Below are 26,397 nucleotides of genomic sequence, written 5' to 3' on the forward strand. Positions count from 1 at the left end.
TTGAATAGGACACGTACACATTCCATTCACCTATATAAGTACAGATTTATGGATTTAGATTTAATTTCATGTCCACATATAAATACACTTTGCATTGACCCCATTCAAAGACAGATATGAAGACTCTACTACCCTCTGTTAATATAGAATATTCTACATGTCATTCACTCAAGATATAAAGTTAATAAACAAATGCTTTTCAAGATAACATCAACTTTACTGCCAATATATCTTTCACCAAGCTGAAATATGATTTTTTAGGAGAGAAAACCTCCGACTTTATTAAAAACAATAAAAAGAATATTAAACACGTGATACACGTGTAGAGCATGTAAACCCATACGCAAGATTGCGTAGACTTTAGAAAATCATACTATTATACCTGCAATAACTATACAGCATTTATTTATAAAATATTTTACCAGGAAGGTTACATTGAGATTTCTCTCGTTTTCAAGTCATGTCCTAGATGCTTGGATGTCTTCTGCATACATTAACTCAAACTAGATGCCACAGTCCTTTGCTCCATCTAACACAGAAAAATGCATTGAGTTTTTAACTATCATCACTTCTTGGAGGTAATCGAGATTGTTTACACTCCAAAGTTACAATAAAGCATCCCGATTTATAGTGATAGATGTTTTCTCTTATTTTAGTGCAGTAGAATTAATTCTGACTAATGATGAAATATATTTATTTGTGCAGTCCAGGAGTTTAAACACAAATTATTTAAAGAAAAAGATGTGAGTAAATGTCGATTTTTGAATCCCAGCAATATTATATACACATAAATAAAAAAAAATAAAAAAAATAATGCACACACAGATATATATTTGTCTATGTGTGTGCATATACATTTTTTTTTTATACACACACAAAACTGTAGGAACAAGCAATTCAAAACAAATCAACGGGAACAAATAGTGCATACAGTACTCAGCCCAAGATATAAAGTTTATAGTGGTCTATAAAATTAAAAACAATTGCTGTTCCCAAATACGGGCTATTTTCAAATATACATCACACATCCCTCGCTTTGTGTTATCACTATTCATGGACTGATAGATATATAAAACTCGACGAATGTCTGCAGTGGATTTATTTTGCTATGACGACCTCTTTAGAAAGCATGTGAAAGAGCCCCGTGGATTTTGATTTTATTTTTTAAATTAAAGGATGACATTTGAAATAGCTATTCTGTAGCAAGATTGCTTTCCTTTTTTTTTCACCTAAAATTTCAATCCCTGAAGGAATGTTTCTACTGAGCAGTTTTCAAAGGGTCACCCTACAATTGTCCCACTTGTAGTGAACAAATAGGAAGGGAGGTGGCAAAAGCCCGTGTTACACCCTTTCCCACAAAAAAAGGGCTCCCTAATCTGATCAGCTAATAGTTCATTTACCCCTCTTGAATGGGACCCTCCTTCACATAACAAATGGAAATTTTAGGAAGGGGCAAGACTTGTGAGACCCACGGCTTTTAAGTGGTATTTTCATAAGCCGAGTGAAGAAAAGAGCTTGAAGCACACATTTGCTATTCTACAACTGCTTTCAGAAGGTGAACATCTGCTTAATGTCTCAATAGTAACCAAATTTGCTTTTATTTTTGGTATCTAAGTTTGTCTAATTTAGGTTGTGTTGAGGTTTATTGTTTTTATTTTTTCCACAATTTATTCCTTTCTTTTTTTTTCCCCTTAAACTCAGAGCATCCACTAATGATGAGCCTTTAATGTTCGACTGCCAAAAACACGAAAAGCTCTTGTCTGTTTTAATCTGGTGGAGTAATGTTCGTTTTGTTTGTTTGTTTATTTTATATTATGGCAGATGGAAGGGATGAGGGGTAAATGAAAGGGGGGGAGGGGTGAGGGAGGGCTTGGCACCAGCTGAGGAATGGTATGCTAGCAAGCAGTATGAAGGTGGCATAGTACACAGTGCCAGCATTATGCATTCAGGAGGCCTCCCAGATTCAGAGTAAGCTGCCAGTTTCAGAGATGCCATCGTTATATGTATTAACAAAAACAACAAACAAAAAGAAAATATGGGTACCCTACAAATAACACACAGAAATAAAGAATAACAGAAAAAATAGTTTTTCTTGGATAATCGTTTTGAAACAATATTTTTAAGTAAATAAAAATGTTTTTGAACCGGCATGTTAAATACCACGCAGGCTTTATTTTACGTGAGCCAAACCGTTAAACACAAGTGAGATTCTTTTTAAAAACAGTATTCAGAAATTTTTACCCAGATAGGTCTGAAAAAATCATGCGCACTACAGTAGAGTAGTCTAATGTACTGGGTGGGATACAGCTTCTGACCTGACATGTCATGCCTAGTATGGGGCTCTGCCAAACTGATACACCTGCTTGACTAATCCATCCTTGTTCAAACAACCAATCCCATTGCAGATCTCAACACCAGCTCCATGTCCTGATCTCACCTTCGTTGCCCATTTTTATCTCTCTTTGTCCATTAAGGCATTCATCTATATCAGCCTCTGTTTATATAGTTGAGACTAATGTAGCTAAAAGCAGGGACTAGATATACAGGAGAATACCAGGGACTGAAGTAGCTCAACACATGGATTAGAAATACAGCTTAGACAATTGAGTCAGAAACAGTCAATACAGCGGAACTTATGAGAAAGAGCAGGTGTTGAGATCTGCAATAGGCGTAGTTGTTTGCCCCATAGATTCTTTCTGAGTCTATAGCTCTCATTTCAGCTTCCCACAACTGTCTAGGTGCCCGTCTCCTCTGACTGTGACCATTTTCAGGGCTCACAGCTCCCTTTGGATCTTACTGTCCCATCTCTAGCTGCCTCTATGCCAGTTAAAGTCTCTGTCTGCCCTCTCCACTGACTTTCTATTTTCCCACATTGCAGCTGTGCCCTACTGTTCCTTCCAGCGCTCATCTCCCAGCCCTGACTCCAAGCACCTCCACCTATTACCTCTCTACCTCAACCCCACTCCGGTGTAAAAAAAAAATAAAAAAATACTAGGACCATTTAATATTTGTATAATGCAAAAGAAAACAAAAAACAAATTTAGCTACAAAGCATGTAGAAATAGACGCATTATATTTGTTACCGTTACTTCCTTCACCAAAAGTTATAGTAACATTGCATAAAGTGTACACCTACTCTGTTATTCTTTTCACGGTTTTAAAACATCTGCCTAGACCTTATCATCCATACCGTGTGTTTCTGATAGGTGTACATTACGATTCTAGCTTCTCCTGCTATCAGCATAGAGATACAAACTGTGAACATGATGTAAGTGAATCCAACCAAAATCAGAGCTGAAGTATTACACTTCAGATATGTGTCAAATTTGACCTGAATCCATGATGTAAATTTGTCATTCACAGTATTTTTAATCTCTAATGATAAACCTTTTCATATTAGGTGACCAGTTCACCTGAAAATAAAAACAGTGCTTTATCCATTTGATTGCCGTTTGATGGGGTTTGCTACAGAAAGTTTATACCTATATAGAAAGAATAGCTGTTATGGTTTTGTGTGTTCACTCATGAAGCAGTTTGTAAGACAATTTAGAATTTTGCAGTTGGTCTTTAGACAAGAGACACAAGCCAAACAGAGCAATGCAGTGCACCAAAGACATACACACGTGTCTAATGCAACCAATCAAGTCCAATTAAACTTAGCCCAGCCAACCTACAAGAAGCAAATAAAAGATACCCAAAAAAACATCCCACAAGATAAGGTTTTACTGCTCCATGTGGATGTTTATTGGAACTACACAAATTGTTGCTCTGAAGAAATAGGGAATAAGTGCTAGAATCTGCAATTAATTCTAATAGGTCTGCAAGTTGTAGAGAACTCTTAAAAGGTTATACATGGAAAAAAATGAAATGTATATTTCCTAGTAGCTGTGCACTACTAGGGTATTTAGAGGTTATAGGGGGGTGTACATGGACACACATGTAGTCATCTACAGGTCTACATCAGTTTCATAGACATACAAATTGAAGTCTTAACTATGTAACAGAATTCAGCAACTAGTATTGTGACCATCACAATATTCCGATAAAGCCCTACAAAATGACACTGCATCACACTACAAGAAAGGGAGCACTCAGGGTATGCATTTCATGTGTTAAAAAGTCTATAATCAATGCTGTCATTTACACTTTCTGTTCGATTGTCGACAAGGACTCTGGAATTGAACAGTAGAAAAGCAAAAGTCTCCATAACAATTAGGTGCATTTGTTTGAAGATGCAAATGATGTTACATTATTTGTCTTTGTTTTAAACCAATTTCTATAACTTCACAGAGTCTAACATGTTCTTCTGGATCCTTTCCCCCCTTTTCTTCTTTCTCTAACCCTTTTTTTAATTTTCAACACCTGAGTGCTACATTTTTTTATTGACTGGTGCATTGTCCACTTCAAAGCAAGCCTGGGTCTTGGTTTTTACGGAGGGTGGGATTCCGTTTCTTTATGATCTGCCCACCCACCTCACACAGCTTGGGGACACATGCTTGAAGGAATCTACAGTTAAAAGGAAGCTTTGGGTGTCTATGTATGCAAGGGGTGAATTGGGAGCTGGACAAAGAGAGAGGGTGGTCTTAACAAATAAGAAAGTAAAGTTTTCAGTATCCCAGTGAGCTTTCCCAAGTAATAGAAAGTCCTTATGAAGTTTTGGTATGTATGATTGCTAGAAGAAATAAAAGTAAAAAAAAGCCTTTTTACAAAAAAAAAGTACAACTTTTTTTTTTTCTTTAAAGCACCAAGCAACCGAATCCCTGTTAACTCCAAGTGCAAGACATGCGTGGGTTGTACATTATTGTACTCTTCTGAACAAAAACGGATAAAAAAAATAAAAAAATAACAATAAAAAAATCCCATACAACATATACTGGCATGCACTGTATGCACATTGTGGCTACACGGCAATTGTAGGAACAGTAATAGTAGAAATAATGGAAGTATATTATCAAAACACAATATAAACTGATTTATATTATTTAGAGGATGACAGTCTTTTGTGGTTTCTTTTTCTGACGTCTCCCATGGTTTGAATCCCAAAACCCTTATAAAGACAGTACTGTGAGAGCATGAGAGCACTAATGTACAATGCACATGCACAAACAAGTGAAATGAATGTCAGGGTTGGCAGCGACAAACAAAGGCAAAGACAGAAGGAGGCTTCTTACCGGACCTTAGAGTGGACAGGCCAACGTAAAGGTAGGACTAGGAAGTAACTGGGCTGACTAAGAGAAGACCACAGGCCAGGAGAGGAACAAAATATAAAAAACACACAAACCCCAGACTATGGTATGGGTCAAGAGCATTGAGGAAAACAATGCCAGGAACAAGGCAGGGACTGGTACTCCGAACAATAAGTCAGACAGCCAAGGAATGGTACACAGAAGGAGAAGCCAGATTAGCCAGGGACTGGTACATGGAATAGGAAGTCAGACAAGCCAAAGGCTGGTTCACGGGACGGTAAGTCAGGCAAGCTAAGGACTAGTACGCTGGCCTGGTAGCAAGACAGGCCAAGGACTGGTACATAGTGGGGTAGTAAGACATTTCCATCAAAAGGTAATTAGCATTTATATAGGCCTCGTTTCAGGTATGTCTTACTTGCTGTTGAGTATGGCATGAGTCACCTTGAACAAAGATTTCATTGCATCACAGGTTGATAAATGGAAGTAACTGGTATGACGGAATGACACACTACTGCATGGCGTTGTAGAATGTCACGAGTCATTGTACGTCTCCCCAAATGTTTTGCTTCATTGAAGGAAGCTGTACAACAGTAGTCAGCACTATAAAGATTGCAACCAATAATGTGGGCAGCACTGCAACATGTAAGGGTACATATTGCCAGTGCTTCCATGGGGAACACTGCACAGAATTCCGTGAGAATTGTCACTAGAGCAAATCATGATTGAATTCTCTGTCCGCAGTAATTAAAAAAATGTGCATTACTGCCCTTTTAAACCAGTAACAGAAAAATCAATGAAAGATGTTACAGTGCAGTCTGGAATGGTGTTTCCGAAATAACAGATTCCACATGTCAACGAATAAAGGGAATCACACAGATTTACTATAGTGAGGAGCAATGCTTTTTGTTCTACATGTCCCTTTCATACAAGCACAGCACGCGATTCTTGTCAGTCAGATGTGATCTTGGTGCAAAAAAAATAATCTAAAAAATCCAAGAACGCAGGTCAGAATGGAGCCTTCCGAGATATCTTAATGATATCATATCACAGTACGGCTTGACTTATTATAAACTGGCACAAGCAATCCTAGAACTTTTTTTTTTTTTAACTGCAATATGGCTGTTAATATTGCCAAATGTTTTATCATATAATTTGTAAAGCATGTCAAACAAAATACGGTGTTCTGTCCAGTTTAGATCAAACCCTAGACATTGAAAAGTCATGGCTTCTAGAATAAAAAAAATATGGAGTTTGTTATCTGCAATACTTTACGGCTCTAGCCAGACCTATTTATTGAAAGAAGGTAATTGTTTAGTTACAGAGCACGTGTCTCTGGCGTTTAAATTCTTCAAGCATTTATCAAAACCAAATACACTGCGTAACAATAAGTATACACACGATAAGAAAGTTTATAGAGCCAATAGCTAATGGTCACAACCAATGACGGCGACGGAATATCATGTCTTATTTAAGAACAATAAGTAGAGAACTCTATTTATTGTATTTGATGGATATTCTGATTATTGCCAATTCTACCAATTACATTATATGACATTTCTAAAAGACCTTTCACGTTGTATATGATGATTTTAAAGCTTATGATGCAGGAATGACCCAGTCACTGTCTTTTTACATACAGCTGCTTAGAACGTCAATGATTCTTGCCAGAAATGCTGCAAGTAGAAGTCAGCTGCTTTTCCCTGTGGCAACAAATAAAGATTTTATTTCCTCCTGTGCTGTCCAAAATCCGTCCAACTTGTACATATGGCCTGGCAGCAGTATTGTGTAATGAACTTTATCATATAAAAGTAGTATATGTTATAGTATATAACAGGAGCAAGAAGAAAGCAGGTGACAGCGGCAAACAGACTACTAAATTAAATTAATTACAATGACATTTTAATGCATGGAAAGATCACAATGTTATTTTTGAAAACTACTAAAAATGTTCTTTCCTATTAGAGTTAGAGTTAATCTATCACATACTTTATGGACATCAAAGGAATAATGATAGTGAAGACTCTTTGTTACACATGTCTCAAACGCACTGCTATAAAAGACAATTTCAAAACTGCACAGCTGATAGTAATATACAAAGAGTTACTGGTAAAGCAAGACAGAGAGGTAGCACAGAGAGAATATTTCTCCAAATCTACAAAGAATGTGTAGAACACCAAAAGGTAACAGAAAGGCAGTCCTGCTACTAAAGTTCAGTTTTCAAATCCCAACAAATAGTAGACTTCGGAGATTTGTTTAGTTCCGTATTGCGACTCATCCAAATTTAAGCTGATCGGGTGATCGCCTGAACTCTGAGCTGAAACGTAGTCGGATCACAAACCAAACGAAACACGCATGGAAAAGCATGTTTATTTTGATTTGTGATTCTGGATTCCGCCTGCAGCGCCAAAAAAGATAATTAAAAAAAAAAAAAAAAGAAGAAAATTTTATTCACAGATAAAGTGAGAGGTGACCAATACAAGAAAAAAAAACGGAGAAGCAGTCAAATGGAAATAAATCTAGATTTAAGATATTATATCGATTATTTTTTTTAGTGCTCCTGTTTTTTTTCTCTATTTGTTTACTTTTTCTCACCAAAAAAATAAATAAATACAAAATATGTACATGGATTGACCCATTCTTTGTGCCCTTTTGATTTGTATTTTTTTGTTTTCTAAATCTTTTTTCATTAATGGAATTCCATATGGCCAGAAATTCGGCTGTCCCAAAACTGTTCATCTTTTCTGATGAAGTGGTTCGTCCGAAACTAATTTTTTTTTCCCCACCGTGCACAAGTCTATCAAAAAGCAATATCATATCGGATGAGATGACTGCTTGGGTTAGGGGAGAAGAAATGTAAAAAATATAGCAACAGTAAGAAGATTGCTCCCATTGGGATTGTTTCTCAAGTTCTCTTGGTAACAAAAATATTACGAAAGAACAGCTAGTGTAGCGAGAGCATACAGTAGCACATTGAACATTTCAACCTTGTGATTATTATTGCAATTACTTAGAGCCATTTGAAGCATGCATAGCTCAATGTCTCTGCTGCCGAAAGATAATCCCATGGTCGATAAAATGAGATCCTTTACAGTAGGTCAGCAACATTCCCATCCCCCTGTCTTGCAAAACACATCAGCAGACCCATCGAGCAGATTTCCTATAGAACTCTGTCTCAGCATCTCTTCTTAATTAGCCAGCAGGGGACCACTATTGTGGTGGATTAAGACTGCCAGAGCATCCCCCGGAGCTGTACGTTTTTCTCTCTTTTTTTTTCTTCTTTCTTTCTTTAACATTACATCTAGTCTCCATAGACACAAAACAATTAAACATTTTAAGAATAGAGAAGAGAATATGAAGGATTTAACAATGGTAAAGATGGTTCTGCTCAGCTCTATATTATAACTATCAGCAGGAGTCCCTATACTTGTAGGTGCAACAGCTCCAAAGCACATTATCAGCATAAACTGTTATTCTAAGGTTGGCTAATGCCAGACTATCTTGAAATGATCAAACTGGATATACCAAGCACCCATTGCGTGTTTATAAGTAGTGTACAGGCCAAGCTGTATTGGTGTATGGTGAATGTTAGATTAAAAACACATTTGGCTATGAAATGTTGGGAATTCATCATGGAATTACAACGTTTACGCTAAAATTAGAAAAATAAAATCTCCAGCTCAGCTTTTACCTGCTTGAATTTGCAGCTACCTGACAATTCAAGGTTTGGTGAAGACACCTGTACATTGATTACACATTTAGAATGTCAGATAATCAGTCTCTTTGCCTGGGAGCTTTTTTTTATTTTATGGTTTTGTTGAGAAACATCTTAATACTGCTGTGAAGAAGTTTGCAGCAACTCTCTTGTGGCTGCAGTCCCCTTATTGAGCAGTTCCAATCTTCAGACCAGATAAGTGGGGCCGCATTTTGGGCTACGTACCCCATAATTAATGGGAAATGCCCAGATTCCATATATCTGAATTCAGTCTCTTTCCGGACTTTCAACACTTGCTGTACCAAGGCAGCAGCTTCAACAACACAAGTTTTTTTCTTTGTTAATTTTTTTTTTTTTTTTTCTGTTTTAGTACAACTAGTTTAGGAACTTTAAAAATGTATTTTTTTTTAAATCTATGCAATGCATAAGGAAATAGGAGTCACATAGTTCCATCTTTTTTTTTTGTATCACCTGCTGTGCAAATATAAATAAAGAATGGGGGGAAAAATAGGAATTACTTTCTGGCCTGAAGAGTCCCTGTAAAGCAGGGGCCCTCCAGATGTTGTGGACTACATCTCCCTAGACGCTTTGCCAGCAGTTTGGCTGTAAGAGCATTGTGGGAGATGTAGTCCAAAACATCTGGAGGGCCGAAGGTTCCCCCACCCCTGCTTTGAAGGCAGGGTGTACCTACCTAGATGTTTGTCTGATGGTAGTTAGATGTAAAATGAAAATCACAAGTTTCGGATCCACGGTAAGTTTTGCCAACACACGGTATGCTGATCGTTTATGTCAACAGATGTTTGCAATTTATAATATAAAGTAGGTAAAATTGTTTAATAATGAAAACACAGCATTACTGCAAGTAGCCCATCTTTTACTAAAGTCCCTCTAGGGAAGTATCATCGCACGGAAACGTTACCACATTTACCGGAAAGGAAGGAAATTGTCCTCACTCTAATAAAACTTACTAATTTACACTCTAATTGTGCACCGAAAGGACTTTCAGTGAATAATGTCTATCGAATTTTGAAATGTTGCATTAAAGGATAATCACTGATATTTAATATTATATATAATATACCGTATATACTCGAGTATAAGCCGACCCGAATATAAGCCGAGGCCCCTAATTTTACCCCAAAAAACTGGGAAAACTTATTGACTCGAGTATAAGACTAGGGTGAGAAATGCAGCAGCTACTGGTAAATTTCTAAATAAAATTAGATCCTAAAAAAAATATATTAATTGAATATTTATTTACAGTGTGTGTATAATGAATGCAGTGTGTGTGTATGAGTGCAGCGTGTGTGTATGAGTGCAGCGTGTGTGTATGAGTGCAGCGTGTGTGTATGAGTGCAGCGTGTGTGTATGAATGCAGTGTGTGTGTGTATGAGTGCAGTGTGTGTGTATGAGTGCAGTGTGTGTGTATGAGTGCAGTGTGTGTGTATGAGTGCAGAGTGTGTGTATGAGTGCAGAGTGTGTGTATGAGTGCAGTGTGTGTGTGTATGAGTGCAGTGTGTGTATGAGTGCAGTGTGTGTATGAGTGCAGTGTGTGTATGAGTGCAGTGTGTGTATGAGTGCAGTGTGCTTATATGAGTGCAGTGTGTGTGTGTGTGTGTATGAATGCAGTGTGTGTATGAATGCAGAGTGTGTGTATGAATGCAGTGTGTGTTGCAGAGCCTTGGTGGGGTGTGGGCAATGTTTTTTTATTTTTTTTTTATTATTTAAATTTTTTTTTATTATTATTTATTATTTTTTTATTTAATTTAATTATTATTATTTTTGTATTATTTATTATTTAATTTTTTTTTTTTATTATTACAATTTTTTTTTTTTCGTCCCCCCTCCCTGCTTGATACATAGCAGGGAGGGGGGCTCCTTCCCTGGTGGTCCAGTGTCATTGGTAGTTCAGTGGGGGGAAGAGGGGGGCTGGCAGAGCTGTAACTTACCTCTCCTGCAGCTCCTGTCAGCTCTCTCCTCCTCCGCGCCGTCCGTGCAGCTCCCTCTGTCAGCTCCCAGTGTAAGTCTTGCGAGAGCCGCCGCTCTCGCGAGACTTACACTGGGAGCTGACCGCGGTGCTGAACGGACGGCGCGGAGGAGGAGAGAGCTGACAGGAGCTGCAGGAAAGGTAAGTTACAGCTCTGCCAGCCCCCCTCTCCCCCAGTCTGTATTATGGCAATGCAAATTGCCATAATACAGACTATTGACTCGAGTATAAGCCGAGTTGGGGTTTTTTAGCACAAAAAATGTGCTGAAAAACTCGGCTTATACTCGAGTATATACGTATGTTTGCGAGGTGTGAAAACGAAAATTAACTATAGACATTCTAACTTCTGTAGTGATTATATCCCAGACTGTGCACGAATGGTCCTGGGCTCTGGCTGTTCTGCATTGAGTTGGATTTTGATGTCACTTGTCAAATCTTCCTATAGAAATCTGAGCATTATATGAAAAAAGAAGCTTAACATGAGTTATATGTACTTTTTAATCCTCTAGACTGTAAGATCGTTTGTTCAGGGTGGTCATCAACCTATTGTTCCTATAACACTTTGTAATTGTATCATTTATTGTAGATATAAATAATACTGTAAAGCGCTGCGGAATAAGTTGGGGCTATATAAATACCAATAATAATAATAATAATTTCCAGAGGTGATGGTTCCTTTTGAATTTGACAATTAGGAAGAAAAGAGATACTTTTGTATGAAGACGGCCGCCTGCAGGAGCATGCAGCCGGCCGCCTGCAGGAGCAAGGAAGCGGCCGGCTGAGGCAGCATGGAGCCAGCCGCCAGCGGGAGCAAGGAGGCGGTGCGCGAGGGAGCTTACTGCAGCTCCTCTCTGCTCCCTTGTGCGGTTTAATGATGCCGGGAGCCGGAATATGACATCACTCCGGCCCCGGCATCATTACAGAGAGCGAGCAGGGCGAAGAGAGGAGCTGCAGTAAGAGTACTGCAAAAAAAGAGCTGCCCCCACTGGACCCCAGGGAAAGACCCACTGAGCTCTTCTAATGGTAGGGAGGCTAAGTGGGTTTCAATTAATAAAAAAATGTGAGTGTGAGCCTGTCAGAGTGAGAGTGTGAGTGTGTGAGAGTGTGAGTGGGTGCAAGCCTGTCAGAGTGAGAGTGTGAGTGAGTATGAGCCTGTCAGAGTAAGAGTGTGGGTGAGTGTGAGCCTGTCAGAGTCAGAGTGTGTGTGAGCCTGTCAGAGTGAGTGTGTGTGTGAGCCTGTCAGAGTGAGTGTGTGTGTGAGCCTGTCAGAGTGAGTGTGTGTGTGAGCCTGTCAGAGTGAGTGTGTGTGTGAGCCTGTCAGAGTGAGTGTGTGTGTGTGAGCCTGTCAGAGTGAGCCTGTCAGAGTGAGAGTGTGAGTGTGTGCAAGCCTGTCAGAGTGAGAGTGTGAGTATGAGCCTGTCAGAGTAAGAGTGTGAGTGAGTGTGAGCCTGTCAGAGTAAGAGTGTGAGTGAGTGTGAGCCTGTCAGAGTAAGAGTGTGAGTGAGTGTGAGCCTGTCAGAGTAAGAGGGTGAGTGAGTGTGAGCCTGTCAGAGTAAGAGGGTGAGTGAGCCTGTCAGAGTAAGAGTGAGTGAGTGTGAGTGTGAGCATGTCAGAGTGAGTGTGTGTGTGTGTCAGTCAGAGTGAGTGTGTGTGTGAGCCTGTCAGAGTGAGTGTGTGACTGCTTGAGTGAGTGTGAGCCTGTCAGAGCGAGTGTGTGTGTGTGAGTGAGTGAGAGCCTGTCATCAGTGTGTGTATGTGTGCACTTGTCAGAGTGTGTGTGAGCGAGCTCGTGTTTAGGTAACTGCCCCCTCCAATCGAATGAGGAAGGTGTTTTTACTCACCTTTTGTTTCCACGTCGTGCCATTTTTGCCGCGGCTAGTACCACCTCAATGGCTGAGATTATCAATCTTTATGATCTCAGCTAGACCAATGCTTTCCCTTAGGAAAGCATTGGGAGGAGTTTGTGCATGCGCAGCAAATGTGCCAATCCGCATCTCCTCATAGGGATGCATTGAATTAATCTCTGAGGAACATTCAGCGCCTCCATGCAGAGCTTGGAGACCCTGAACGTCGGTGCTGCACATGGTGCAGCAGTGACCCAGGACTCTCTAGTGGCCGTCTGAGTGACTGTCACCAGAGCTGTTACTAAGCAGCAATATAAACAGTGACTTTTTGCTGAAAAGGCTGTGTTTACACTGAAACGCCTGCATGGACAGGCTATAGACACCCGAACAACTACAGCAAGCTGTGGTGGTTCTGGTGACTATAGTGTCCATTTAAGAATTGCATTTTTCTCATTGAAAATGAATGGCTCCTAACTTTTTAGCTGGCTCCTAGATTCCAAACAAATTTGTCAAGCCCTGTAGCATAAAACCTTATTGCAAAGAACGTGCCAGAATTTATACTATGTTTAAAATGAAGATGCATAAACTTATACAGTGATTAAATATTTGATGCTGATAATATTGGGGACTGACTTATTTTATACTACCATTGCATTATACTATTTTTGTTTGTTATTCTGCTTATTATTTTCTATATTTGTATAGCAGTAACCACAAACTTGGCAAAACACATAAATAATAGTTTCTTTCTGCTAACCGAGACTTGGAATTATCTGACCATTAAATGTCTTTTTTAATTGACCTGATTCAGGTTCACTATAAACTTGAATGTAAAAGGACAATTTTCTATAATTTTGGCATTTAGAAACATTTCTCCTCCCCATGTGTAAAATAAATATGAAACACAGAAATATATTTATTTATATTTCGACAAGAGGATAAATATCGCTCAATAGCATTTCAGATGCTTCACGGTGTACAAGTGGCTGAACAAACAGAATACGCAGGTTTTTATTTGGAAGTTGCTGGCTTTCGTAATGAGAGCTTGCCGTCTTTGACTACACTAGCCCACACACATTTTAAATGGGCCAATAAAAAAAGATACAATTTCTTTAACATCGCTTCTAAGAGACCCTGACATGTTTTGTTGTCCAGGTTCCCGTAAGGTTAAGTTCAGTGTATAAACGGACACACTAGGCTATGGGAAACAGACAGATTCTTCAAATAAAGCCAAGATGGTGCAAATGAGACCCCACTGGGCCTTTTATTTAGCAAAACAAACAGAGATGGCAGTGAGCCCCTTTGCTTATGGACCAATTTAACGATAAACCGATGCTCTCTCTCGCTCCCGAGGGATATGACAATTGGTGAAAATGTTTGGGAGAAAGAACAAAAAAAAACAAGCAGTGAGTCTTCTATTCTTCTCTTATGTCCCTTTTCTTATCACACGTGTGTTCTTGTAAAAACTATTAGATTGCAGTTTGTATAACATGGTGACCCCCAAATTCAGACAATTAACCCCCTTTATGTGTGGAGAATGTAAAGAATTCCTCTTTGTAACGGGGCAATTCTCTCAAACTGTGATTTCCAGGGTGAAATAGTGGAGGTAGCTCTAGTGCAGAATATGAAGTTAGCATCTCTTGTGTGGGAATAAACTGCAATTGAGTTCAAAAGGGAAAGAAATAGGCATTTGCAGAGGCCTCCTGAGTGGTCAAACAGACACAAAATAGTCATTAATTTAACTCAACAAAAAGATAACTGATAGCCAAGAAGCCATATACAAAGCAGTCTCCTTTTTGTATTTTTGTTACAATGAGAGAAAATTAATGAGACAAAATCAACATCCTTTATTCCTTCTACACAAGACACCACAACGACTTTAAGCCTATTGCAAATTCAGATCACAAGAAGCAAATTTAGTATTATTTAATACAGGAATCCAAAAATAGAATTAAGGAGAAAAACAAAACAAAAAAAACAAATGTAGGAACTAGTAAGAAGTTTGTTAAACCAGGAACAAGCAATGTCAATCTAAGCTCACAAATTAGAAACCAATTATAGTGTTTCTAGAATATGTGGCTCCAATGTCCAACTTAGACAGACGGATAGAAAAATACCTCAAACTTCTGCAAAGACAGAAAAATATATCAATAGAACAATTTTTAAAGTTCTATATTTAGCATTATTTTAATGTTGATTTTTGTATTATGGTTATTGCTCTTTATATAGTCACTGGCACTTAAAACAATGCTACTTCTAGTAAATGCTGCACATAGGATTGCACAGTGATTACAGAGAAGAGTTTCAAAATAAGCTGTAGATAAAATAAAATTCAATAATGAACACTTTTCCTGATGTATAAGAGGGGTGTATGTCAAGCTGCAGGAGAAAATTAAAATAATAAAATAGCCCCTATGTATATTGCAGGATTTCTCTGAGTTTTAATCTGCCTCTGTGTACCGACATCATGACAGAAGAGGCTGTGCTACGCTAGCCAATCCTTGGCTCACAGTCACTTCGTTAAGTGTCTTAGTGACTATGTGAACGATTCACTTGTCATGCACTAGCTCATCAGCCTCTCATAGAGGTTCTCTGTAGAAAGCACGTATGCACAACTGTACCACACAAAAAACTGAATAAGAATTACTCGACAAAGGGCCCTATTAGATATATGTAAATGATTTGCCTTAAAGGGTTAATTCCAGGCTCATTAAAGATGCCAAATTGCTGCTGCTGAAGATGGTGGAGTTAGACATCCAGAAGTAGGGGGACAGAATCCCCTATGTGCAGCGTTTCATAGCGTAACGCAGCACATACAGACTCCGGACACCATAACAACTTCAAATCAGTGATGTGGTCATGGTGCTTAAGCATATCTTTAAGATTATTTACTAGTTACTGACTTGTATCATATCATTCCATGCAAACTTTATGACTAGGAGATAAAAAAAAAAAGAAAAAAAGAAAAAAGAATGAGTTTGCAGCCTTCCACCTAACACTAAAATAGCCTTATGTTATAAACATGTTTTCATTGGAGCTTAAGACGAGCTTAAAGACATTGTCAAAATATAGAGAAATAGACAATATTTCAGACACGTCTCAGAGAAGAGGATTTTGTTTGGCTCTGTTTACTTAGCAGATGAACAGAAGTGCAATAGATATCGAAGATTTAACTCAGAATGGCTTGTATTGCTGTTAGCCAATGACCCCTGTTGGCCAAAGCCATCCTTTTGAAACTCCTCTCTTATCTGGGAGAGCGTTAAAATAGTAAGTATAGAATTACAAAGTCGTGCGTAACTTTAAAGAGAATTATCTTTAGGAACACTCCACTTAAACGGGTAAATACTCCAGCAAATAACCAAACTCTATGTGGAGAGGGGAGGACTTTATCTTGTGATTCCCCACTCTCTGGTGAAGAGGCACTTCACTGGTTGTGGTTATTGTATATACAAAGCTCCGACAGCCTGCACTGAATAAAATAGGATGTCTATATTGTTTGCTGTATTCACACAAGATAAGCTGGGAGCTTGCTTAATTCAATGTATAAACAGATTGTCACACAGCATTGAATGAATATATAGCACTCTGTGAGATTTACTAATACAGCAAGCTGGCTGACTTCCTAGGGTGGCTCACCGCAGGTCTGGAGAGTCTACAAAATACAAACAAGTAGTGGAATGCACCTCATTTGGCTATTTTTGATGGGATTTAATTTTTTTTTTTTTTTTTTTTTTTTTTTACTTTTAGCACCAGAAAAAGGAGGATTAAGCTGCTCTCCACTATGGAACTCGAAGGGTTAACATACCTCCTAACAATCTGGTCTGGGGGATTAGAAAGGTGTTAGCAGGACAAGTCTATCAGGAAGAGTCCCCAACTGCCCATAATCCATCAGTCAAAAGAATCCAACAAAAGGGCTGACTACAGACATCATTGACAGAGGAGAACAAAATGGCGGCCCCCTAGTTATTGAGATCCAGCACAAGGAAGACAATAAATATAAATAGAAGGCAAGTGGCAATGGGGAGAATTTAATCATTTAAATACACATGGCATGAGCAAAGGAAAACTGAAAAAAATAAATAAACATGGCTCTAGCACAGTGGTTCCCAACCCAGTCCTCAAGTACCCCCTACCAGTCCAGGATTTGGGGATTACCCTGTTGTGTCTAAAGTGTTTTGGTTTTTCTAAAACACAACTGGGTAATCTATAAATCCTGGACTGTTAGGGGGTACTTGAGGACTGGGTTGGGAACCACTGCTCTAGTGGGAATTTTCTGTGGCATAACTGCTGGAATACACCAGCTAATAAAGTAATAAAATAAAATGAAAAAAAATTCCGCAGAAGAAGTAATTAAACAAACCTTTCCTATAATGGTATTCAGCTCATATGGAGCACTTGAAATGTCAAAGTCTGTAAATCTGACAGCTTAGACACCTATCTCTATCTCTAGCTCGGACACCTATCATTAGTGGTGGTCATGTCCACTTTTAACTATCTAGTGAGCTTACTAACTACTGATTGTATCAAGGCTGGTGAACCTACCAATGGGTGAACTGCTGATTGTATCAAGGCTGGTGAACCTACCAATGGGTGAACTGCTGATTGTATCAAGGCGTCTGAACCTACCAATGGGTGAACTGCTGATTGTATCAAGATTTCTGAACCTACCAATGGGTGAACTGCTGATTGTATCAAGGCTGGTGAACCTACCAATGGGTGAACTGCTGATTGTATAAAGGCTGGTGAACCTACCAATGGGTGAATTTACATAGTCAGAAAAGGGCTAAGATGGGTTTTTTTTCCCAAACAATATAAGATATGTGGAAAACACATATATAGAGTTAAATATCTACCATGCAAGACATCTTTTTATGCCATCTTTTTTCCCAAGACCAATTAACTCTAGGAAAGGGCACAGGCAGGCTTCTCTAAGTTTTATTAATTTATTTGAAGATCTGCTCATTTTTTTGATCAATGCGTTTGAGTTATTTGGCAATAAATCTAGAATTCAAAAAATACAAATATACATTTTTATATCAGGGTTTAACAACAAATGACTACTACTAGTAAAAATACTACCATCTCAACCAACCTCTAGATGGCAGTAAGTTGTTGAATTGTCACCTATAGTGTCAGACTGCAGACACCCCTTCAATCACAATAAACTTGTATATAAAGGTCAAGAAATGGCATAGCTAAAAGCTAAAATATTTAAAGTTTTATATCTAGCAGTTTCTCCTTAGTATGTGGATGTACTGCCTAAGATTAGGACCAGCATCACTGATTGATTTGTCTGATTTTAAACTGACATGCCACGCAAATGTCTGTCCTGATAAAGAGTGGCAAAACATGTTAGTGTGAGGATTTTATGTCTTAATAAAATATGGATTGGCTTTACTCTAGATGCCTGCACTCCCATCACTCCTGGACAGTATCTCCTACACAGATCCTTAGCGGTGATCACAGCATCCATTTTCTTTTTGCACAGATGGGAGCACATCGCAGTAGGCGTAAGTAACCTATGGAACTCCAGATGTTGGCTGTGAGAGCATTATGGGAGATGTAGTCTACAACATCTGGAGTGCCAAAGGTCGCAAACACAGGTTATTGAGCCTGCTCTTAGCTCTAAAACAAGTGAGTGGCTCTATGTTAGATTATTATAACTTCTGTCATAACACGTTTTTGTTTTAGTACAACTTTTTAGACTGGTTATGGAGACATGATTTTTTTATGGTTTACAATTATTCTTTGTTGGAAGCACCAAATAATTTTTTTCTTTTTGTAAATACCATTAACCAGTCTACAATTCTACCAGTGACTGCAACACCCAGGTGTTAAAGCTGCTAACTTGCTAACTGGCAGTAATCCCTAGAACGGTTTATTCTGATAACCAGTTTAAATGCTTTTCTTTACAATGTGATTTTTCTTACAATTTTAAAATATTTTTTTCAAAATATTAAGATAACGGAAATCTATTGTGTATTAATGCAGATGAGTATTAAAATGTATAAATATCACACCACTGAATGGCACAATTGATACACCCTAACTACACATCCACGACTACAGGCACACAACCACCAAACACCCACACACATTAAAGACTGATGAACACACACTATTTCAGCCCAACTCACACCCGTAAGGGCAGCCCCTACTCACAACTCTAACAATTTCAGGAGGGTTCCCTATAAGATAACACGGATAAGCTAGGCCCAATACTGCCCTGCACTACCGCACTCTGGAAGGACTCATGAGTCTCCTCTTCCAGACAACACTTATACAATCGCGATACAACACAAAGGGAGCTCTGAGAATAACAAAAAACACTATTGGAGGTAGTTAGACATACAAAGTTACTAATGTCAGCAAACGACTGACACGGCAGTCTAGAAAGCGAATTAACCGTGCACTGAAGGGGACATGTGTATCCATAGCCATTGGGTGTGTGCGGATCCTCAATGGGACCAGGGAGCTATTGGGTATTAATATTCATAGATAGGAACTCTCGGTTAACCGAGCAAATTGAACAAGGGATGAACCAGTTTGGGAAAGGATCTATGTTTCTGGAAGAAGAGAAAGGTGAACCCATTACTGTGGAGGGCCTGCTTGCCCACGTGAAAATTCAGTTACAAAATGTATCTTCGCGCATGTTGCGCTTTGAACGTTATGCTTGAAATACTGATAGAGACCTGCGAGTCTCATTGTATTCTGCTCTCATCAACATAAAACCGAATAAAAACATATTTACAATTAAAATGTATAAATATAGCTTTTTTTTATTTTCAATATATTTACTCATTTGAAAATTGGATCCAAAAATATTAAATCAAGGCATAAATAAAGCACATTTTAATTATTTTCACACAATAACAATGCTCAATTATAATTTAACTGGAGGCTTACTCCATCACACAATGTTCAACCATTGCACCAAGTACACACAAATCCCATTTGCTTTGATGTTCTACAACTGGATTTTTATTCTGAACCTTTTGCTTAAATTATGTCTAGTTTGTTTTATATTTTAAGACATTTTATAAGAGGAGTCTTTATTTCTATTGAGGGTGACCTGATTATATCAATCACAAAAACATGCAGAATGAATTAATAGAAGAAATCCGTTAAGTTGCAGTGTTTATTTGTTTTAATATGATATTTAAAGCATTTAAGATACCGTATATACTCAAGTATAAGCAGAGTTTTTCAGCACATTTTTTGTGCTGAAAAACCCCAACTCGGCTTATACTCGAGTCACTGTCTGTATTATGGCAATTTACATTGCCATAATACAGACTGGGGGCTGTCAGCGAGCGCTTACCTCTCCTGCAGCTCCTGTCAGCTCCCTTCTCCTCCGCGCCGGTCCGTTCAGCACCTCTGTCAGCTCCCAGTGTAAATCTCGCGAGAGCCGCGGGGTCATAGTGCGGCTCTCGCGAGACTTACAGTGTGAGCTGACAGAGGAGCTGCACGGACCGGCGCGGAGAAGGGAGCTGACAGGAGCTGCAGGAGAGGTAAGTGCTCTCTGACAGCCCCCCTCTCCCCCCACTGAACTGCCAATGCCACTGGACCACCAGGGAGTGAGAGCCCCCCTCCCTGCCATGTATAAAGCAGGGAGGGGGGATGAAAATAATAATAATAAAATAAAATATTAAAAATAATATAAAAAAATAAAAAAATTTATATAACAAAAAAATTACTATTATTATAATTAAAAAATAATAATAAAAATGACCACCCCCCACCAAGGCTCTGCATCACACACACACTGCACTCACACACACTGCACTCATATACCCACACTGCATTCATACATCCACACACACTGCACTCATGCACACACACTGCACTCATACACACACACTGCACTCATACACACACACACTAAATACAAATTCAATTAATACAATTTTTTTGGATCTAATTTTATTTAGAAAGTTACCAGTAGCTGCTGCATTACCCACCCTAGTCTTATACTCAAGTCAATACGTTTTCACAGTTTTTTTGGGTAAAATTAGGGGCCTCAGCTTATATTCGGGTCGGCTTATACTCGAGTATATACAGTAGTTGAACTAGTGTTATTTTTTGCTTTTATAGAAGCTTGATTGATTATTTTGTTTAAAAGGGTCAACTGTGCTAAATGAAACCTAAAGCAAATGTTCTACCTGTCTAAAGTACTCTTTCCTTAAACTAAAAGGGCGATTTATTCGGTCTAATTAGAGGATTTACGTAATTGTTAAACAAGTATGCTACTGACCTAGGGTAATAGGTTTAGGCAACTGAGTGCTGGTTTCTTAATCTATACTTAATTAATGTAAATACCAGACGTTTCATTTTCATGGTTTCTTTTTGTTGCTGCATCTAAATTATAGGTATATTCTATCATGTTTTGTATCCTCTGGGTTGTTAATATAAACAGGAGTTTACATAAATGAATGTCAGAGAAATTACGGGTTTCTAATGAAAGACTTAAACATATTCAATTTGTTAACTATTGTAAAATGGTATTCTTCTGATATGTTATTACTCACTTCACCTTTTGCTAAATTTTCTTCCTTCGATCTTTTTTTCCTTTGGTGGAGTTCATTAAAGGATTACTCCACTGTCGCACCCTTAAAGCGTCATTAAAGGATTAGAATATATGTGCAAGAATTGTGTTAAAAATGGAGCAAAAAAAAAAAAGTGAACAGCAAGACAGCTGTTGTAAAACCCAAATTAATGATAAATGATTTATTTCATTATCAACTCTTTCGGTATAAAGACGCTTCATAATTTATTGGCTAAATTTTTGATAAACTAAATTCTGATAAATTGCAACTACACTGATTAAAGAAACTACTGTGATTCAATTAAATTGTTTATTCTGTAATTACTAAAAGATTATTTTACAGTGAGTTTGATGGTTCTAAGCCGCTATAAAAATATATATAAACACATATTCAATTGCAAACTAAATTATTATTATATCGCTATTATGTCCTTTTTAATTATCTGTAATCTCTCTCATGGTCTACCCAGGCCAAGATATAAAAAAAATGTTTTAAAAAAGATTTTTATAACAAAACATGAGCCATTATAAACCACTTGTAAACTGTAAAAACACAAAAGAATTAAGGTTGGTATGGAGACGCTTGCAGTGTTCTGCACTGTAGTTGCTCTGATTATTTCTGTTGTGAGTGAATCTCACGCTTTGCTAGATGTATTTAGGAGGGAAGTAGCTGCCGTCAGTCTGGTCAGATGGCGCACGTATTAACAATGAAGTCAGCAAGTCGACATCATGTGCGAGGTATGACCTAATTGGTGATGTGTTCTTAAGCACGACCAATAGAGTAGGAGGGGCAGGATATAGGTGGGAAGGGGGTTAGGTGTCACTATAGGCAACACCTATGAACCCTGCCTAATGGCCGCGCCGTGGGTGCTGCATAGCAGGCAACACACATTGACATCTCCTAAAGAAATTAACAAAATCAAATCCTTGTGTCGGGTCTTTGCCTTCTGTGTCTTGACTTGACTTTAATCAGGCTTTGGCATTGCACAATGATCAGACTATCTCCTGTTCAATACCTTAATCCTATGTTCTACAGTTTTATTTTCTCCTTCAGCTACGCCGGCACGTTTTCAATGGGCGGGTTTATTTTATTTTTTTTCCAATCTGTAAGCATTTTATTATTTACCAAGGAAAAGGTGTACTGAATCTGCCTTCATGGAAACTAAAATAAACATGTTTATCTACCCCCACATTGTCAAATGAAAAACATACATTTTTCCTATCATGCTCAAAGAAGTATTTGATACTTACCGTATCAATAATAATACCAATAATAATGCCCACTCATCTTTAAAAATGTTGAAGGCTGTATTCATTTATTTATTTATTTTGAACTCCATTGATATTAAACTCCATATCTTTGACAGACGGAAAAAAAAGGTGGCTCCATTTTTAAATCGTCCTGCGTAATGTAAGTTACTCTAGTTCTCTTCCACTGATTTTGTATGTGCCATTTGGTGACTTGTAGGTCTGCCAATATAAAAGCACCTTTTCATCGATATCATTCCCATAATAACTCCTCCATGCTGCTATAAATGTTTTAATTGGTGACTACGGCCTTCACTTGGATTGGTTTTATACATCCACCGTTTTTTACTTAATCCCTTGTGCTATTTAAAAAATAAATAAATAATATTTGGAATTTAAAAAAATATATTTCTTTATTTTGCGAGTTGTAATGGCCCAGGTGCTTAGAGTGCCCCTTTAAGATCACAGGAGAATCCTCTGTTCCTTTTTTACCGGTATGTCTATAATGTAACTGCCCTGCAAAATATATTGGCACTTTATAAATAACAATATTACAGTATAATAGCTAATCAAGCTTTAGAAGGACATACCGTACCTTTTTTTGTTAACGTCTAATTACGGTCACCAAGTTTCGAGCTCCCGTCTAGCGCTTTTCAAAGCAGCTTTTGCTTTTAAATTATTATTTTTTTCTCCTTTGTTTTTCATTGTTTTTATTTTTTCTAATTATCGTTGGTTAGCTATACATACAGAGACTATTTTTTTTTTTTTTTTTTTCATGGAGATCATGATCTTTGGCAAATTCTTGGAATGTAAGAGTTTAAGCAAATTTCAATTTCAGTTGCTAAGCTAATTTGCCCACAATCCTTCAGTCAGTCAAAAGAAACCCGAGAATGTCAAACTGCGGACATCATGGAGAGAGGAGAACAAAATGGAGGCACCCAGGTATTGAGATTCAGCACAAAGAAGACAATAAATATAAATAAAAGCAAGTGGCAATGGGGGAAATTTAATTAAGATACAAAGGGCATAAGGAAAGGAAATCTGACAGAAAAGAAAACATAACAAGAGACGCTTTAAGCTAAAGGGATGATCTAAGCACCATAACAACTTTAGCCCAGTTTTTGTGTATATCCCATGGCTGCATTTACATAATGTTTGAATGTCTAAATGTCAAAGAATTGAGCAGTGAGACTGCAGAGGCTTGATCTATACACCAATACTGCTTCATTAAGCTAAAGTTGATTTTGTTTTTAGAGTGTCCAGAGAGTCACTAACAGGAAGCTCTTCATTAAATGCAATTTTGGTTACACACTTTCCTGTGATATCACAGCACGCCCACTCACCTACAAACATTATGATTCACCTACACCGCATGACGCATTAAAATGCAGTTAGTCATAGGTCATGGGGTAGGATTACCTAGTTAAGCAACTACTGGCATACGTTGTAGATTATGTTGCACTTAGTAGTATTACCATATGGCGTATCAAGGCAGGGGGAAAAACAAAGCACGGGAGTATCTCTCCTTATTGTAGACATAGTATCTCAACAGAAAGAGATAAGATTGCTACATTAAATAAGACTATTTTTCTGAAATGTGCCAAAGAATTTAAAGGGAATTTTTGTTTGACAAGAATGAATTTAAAAATATTTACCATATCCAAGTCCTAGAGCTGTACACTAAACAGTTACATACATTCCTCTTCCCCACCCACCACAAAATGTAATTGCACGTTAATGTTTTATGCAGATGTAAAGAAATGTGGATTTCTTAATGCATGTTCCAGTCGCTCGATCTGCAACTCAAACATAGGACATTTTCAAATGTCTGAACAGTGTCTGCTCAAATACAAAAATAAATAAAAACTGTAAGACATGTTTTTTTCAGGGCTGTCCACTAAAATCCATATACGCTGCTTTGGCTCGAAAATTGGCTTATTTCTCAGATCACTGCACTCCTAACACACCTGATCTGGACTGTCAAGTTCTGCGCCAGATTCATCTATTTTAATAGTTCTATTTATTACATACTACATGTAGAATGCTCTTCGAAACAGCTGACCACACACTGTGAAGCATATTTTCTTTCCTTTTAAGTGGTTACAGAGCAGACAGAGGCCCTTCCATATTATATTGTCTAGCTGTAAACTACAGACTGTGGACCAGCTGTACGCAGGAGTGTGTTGGATTTAGTGCACTGTGCACCATGAAGGTAAGTAGTATGTGCAAGCTCATCTGGAATTTCAATTAATAAATCCTTATCAAACCCTACATCAGGACATTCATTGCGACAAACTGTCCACCCTCTCTAAAAATATTTGGGGCAAAAGATGCAAATATTACTTGACCGAAATCCAACAGGACAACTGTCCATCAGCAGAGAGAATATCCAGGTACGCACAACCTCTACAGCACGTAGTACAAAAGGAGAAACAGGAACTAAAGATACAAAGGAATAAAACGAAAGGTTGTACTCTAATGTCTAATATTTTCTAGACTGCTCAGCCGGTGCAGCTCCAATGGAATGATGCGATTTCAAATGGACAGCTTTGCATGGAGAACGCTATAGCTCACCTGGAAGCCAGTCCAACACAAGGCCGTGCAATCATATATTTCTTTTAATTAGCAGATGTTGCCCAGTTGGAGTTGTGTACAGCACAGTGGGTGATCAACTGAAACATAATTGTCTACTGTTAAATCTGTGCATCAATTCCCCGCAGACTGCATAGTGAGATCGAATAACCCACCTTAGTTGTGTGACTGGATTGAGTAAGGTGGTGGGTCATGTTTGGACAGCGCAGATCTAACATTCTGTGTATGTAGACAATGTTTTCCCAGTTTCACTTATGTCTTGAGGACTCGTTACTATGTATGCCAACATTGCAATCTGTTGTTTAAGCATTATATTCCAAGGCTTACTTAACACCACCAGTGCTCTCTAAATTTGCCAATGCTAACTAATTAGCACTCCCATTAGACAGGGTATTTCAGGAACAGTTTGTGAGGACAGCAAAGAATGTTGTTGGCCCTATAAGGTGTTAAAATTGGTCGATATTTTCAAACCATTTTGCTGTGAAGGTTTTGACCCAACAGAGGAAAATAGTGGTTTAGAGACAGAATTTAGCATTTACGGGATAAAACATGGATCAGCCAGAAAAACTAAATGAGGGAATTAAATAATTATCATGGCAGATTTAGCAATTTGGTTAATCTACATTACATAATCTATAATCTTTTATATATGAAATTAATAAATAAAAACAAGTATTGAAATAAATGTACATAGTAGACAATGTTTCCTATTATAATGAAAAGACTATTTTCTCAAACATTGGGGAAAGCAGCTGTGTATGCCCAAAGGAACAAACAAACGCACTTAGCAATTGAGCTTAACGTTGGACGCCAATCTTGCAGCCGCAAGGAACTACAATTTCACCAGATGTTTCAAGTGGACCACCACCTTGAAAAACCTACCTCCATAAACTGAAAAATGTATATTGCGGATTTTACATAGATACAGATAGAATAATTTACACAGACATAATCACACATTATATATATATATATATATATATATATATATATATATTCTTTACAGGACAAAAATGATTACCTCTGTAAGTCCCAAATCCTGAGTGGTGATATATGGCCGCAACAAGCTGTCCCGGTAACGAAGGAACTGCAAAACAAGAGAGAATAAAGAGAGGAAAGAAAGATTAATCTTTCTACAAGAGACCTTAGGGGACATCAGTTCTAACCATGAATTAAACTAGAGGTGAATCAATATACTGATTTAACATCGTTTTGGCACAGAGAATACTGCACGCAAAGAGACATTTAACTGTTAGATTAACTCTTACTGGAGTAATAGAAAC

General features: G+C 38.0%; 1 protein-coding gene across 1 annotated transcript in view; it reads right to left on the reverse strand.

Moving 5' to 3' along the window:
- Positions 1-26,397, reverse strand: part of FBXW4 (F-box and WD repeat domain containing 4) — a 150,290-nt gene that overhangs the window by 28,118 nt on the left and 95,775 nt on the right. Inside the window, exon 6 of the mRNA XM_063433570.1 lies at positions 26,136-26,201. Coding sequence (XP_063289640.1) covers positions 26,136-26,201 — 66 coding nt within the window. The remainder of the gene's footprint in view (positions 1-26,135; positions 26,202-26,397) is intronic.

Source organism: Pelobates fuscus, chromosome 10 (genome assembly GCF_036172605.1).
Source record: "Pelobates fuscus isolate aPelFus1 chromosome 10, aPelFus1.pri, whole genome shotgun sequence".
In the NCBI taxonomy this organism is placed as follows: domain Eukaryota; kingdom Metazoa; phylum Chordata; class Amphibia; order Anura; family Pelobatidae; genus Pelobates; species Pelobates fuscus.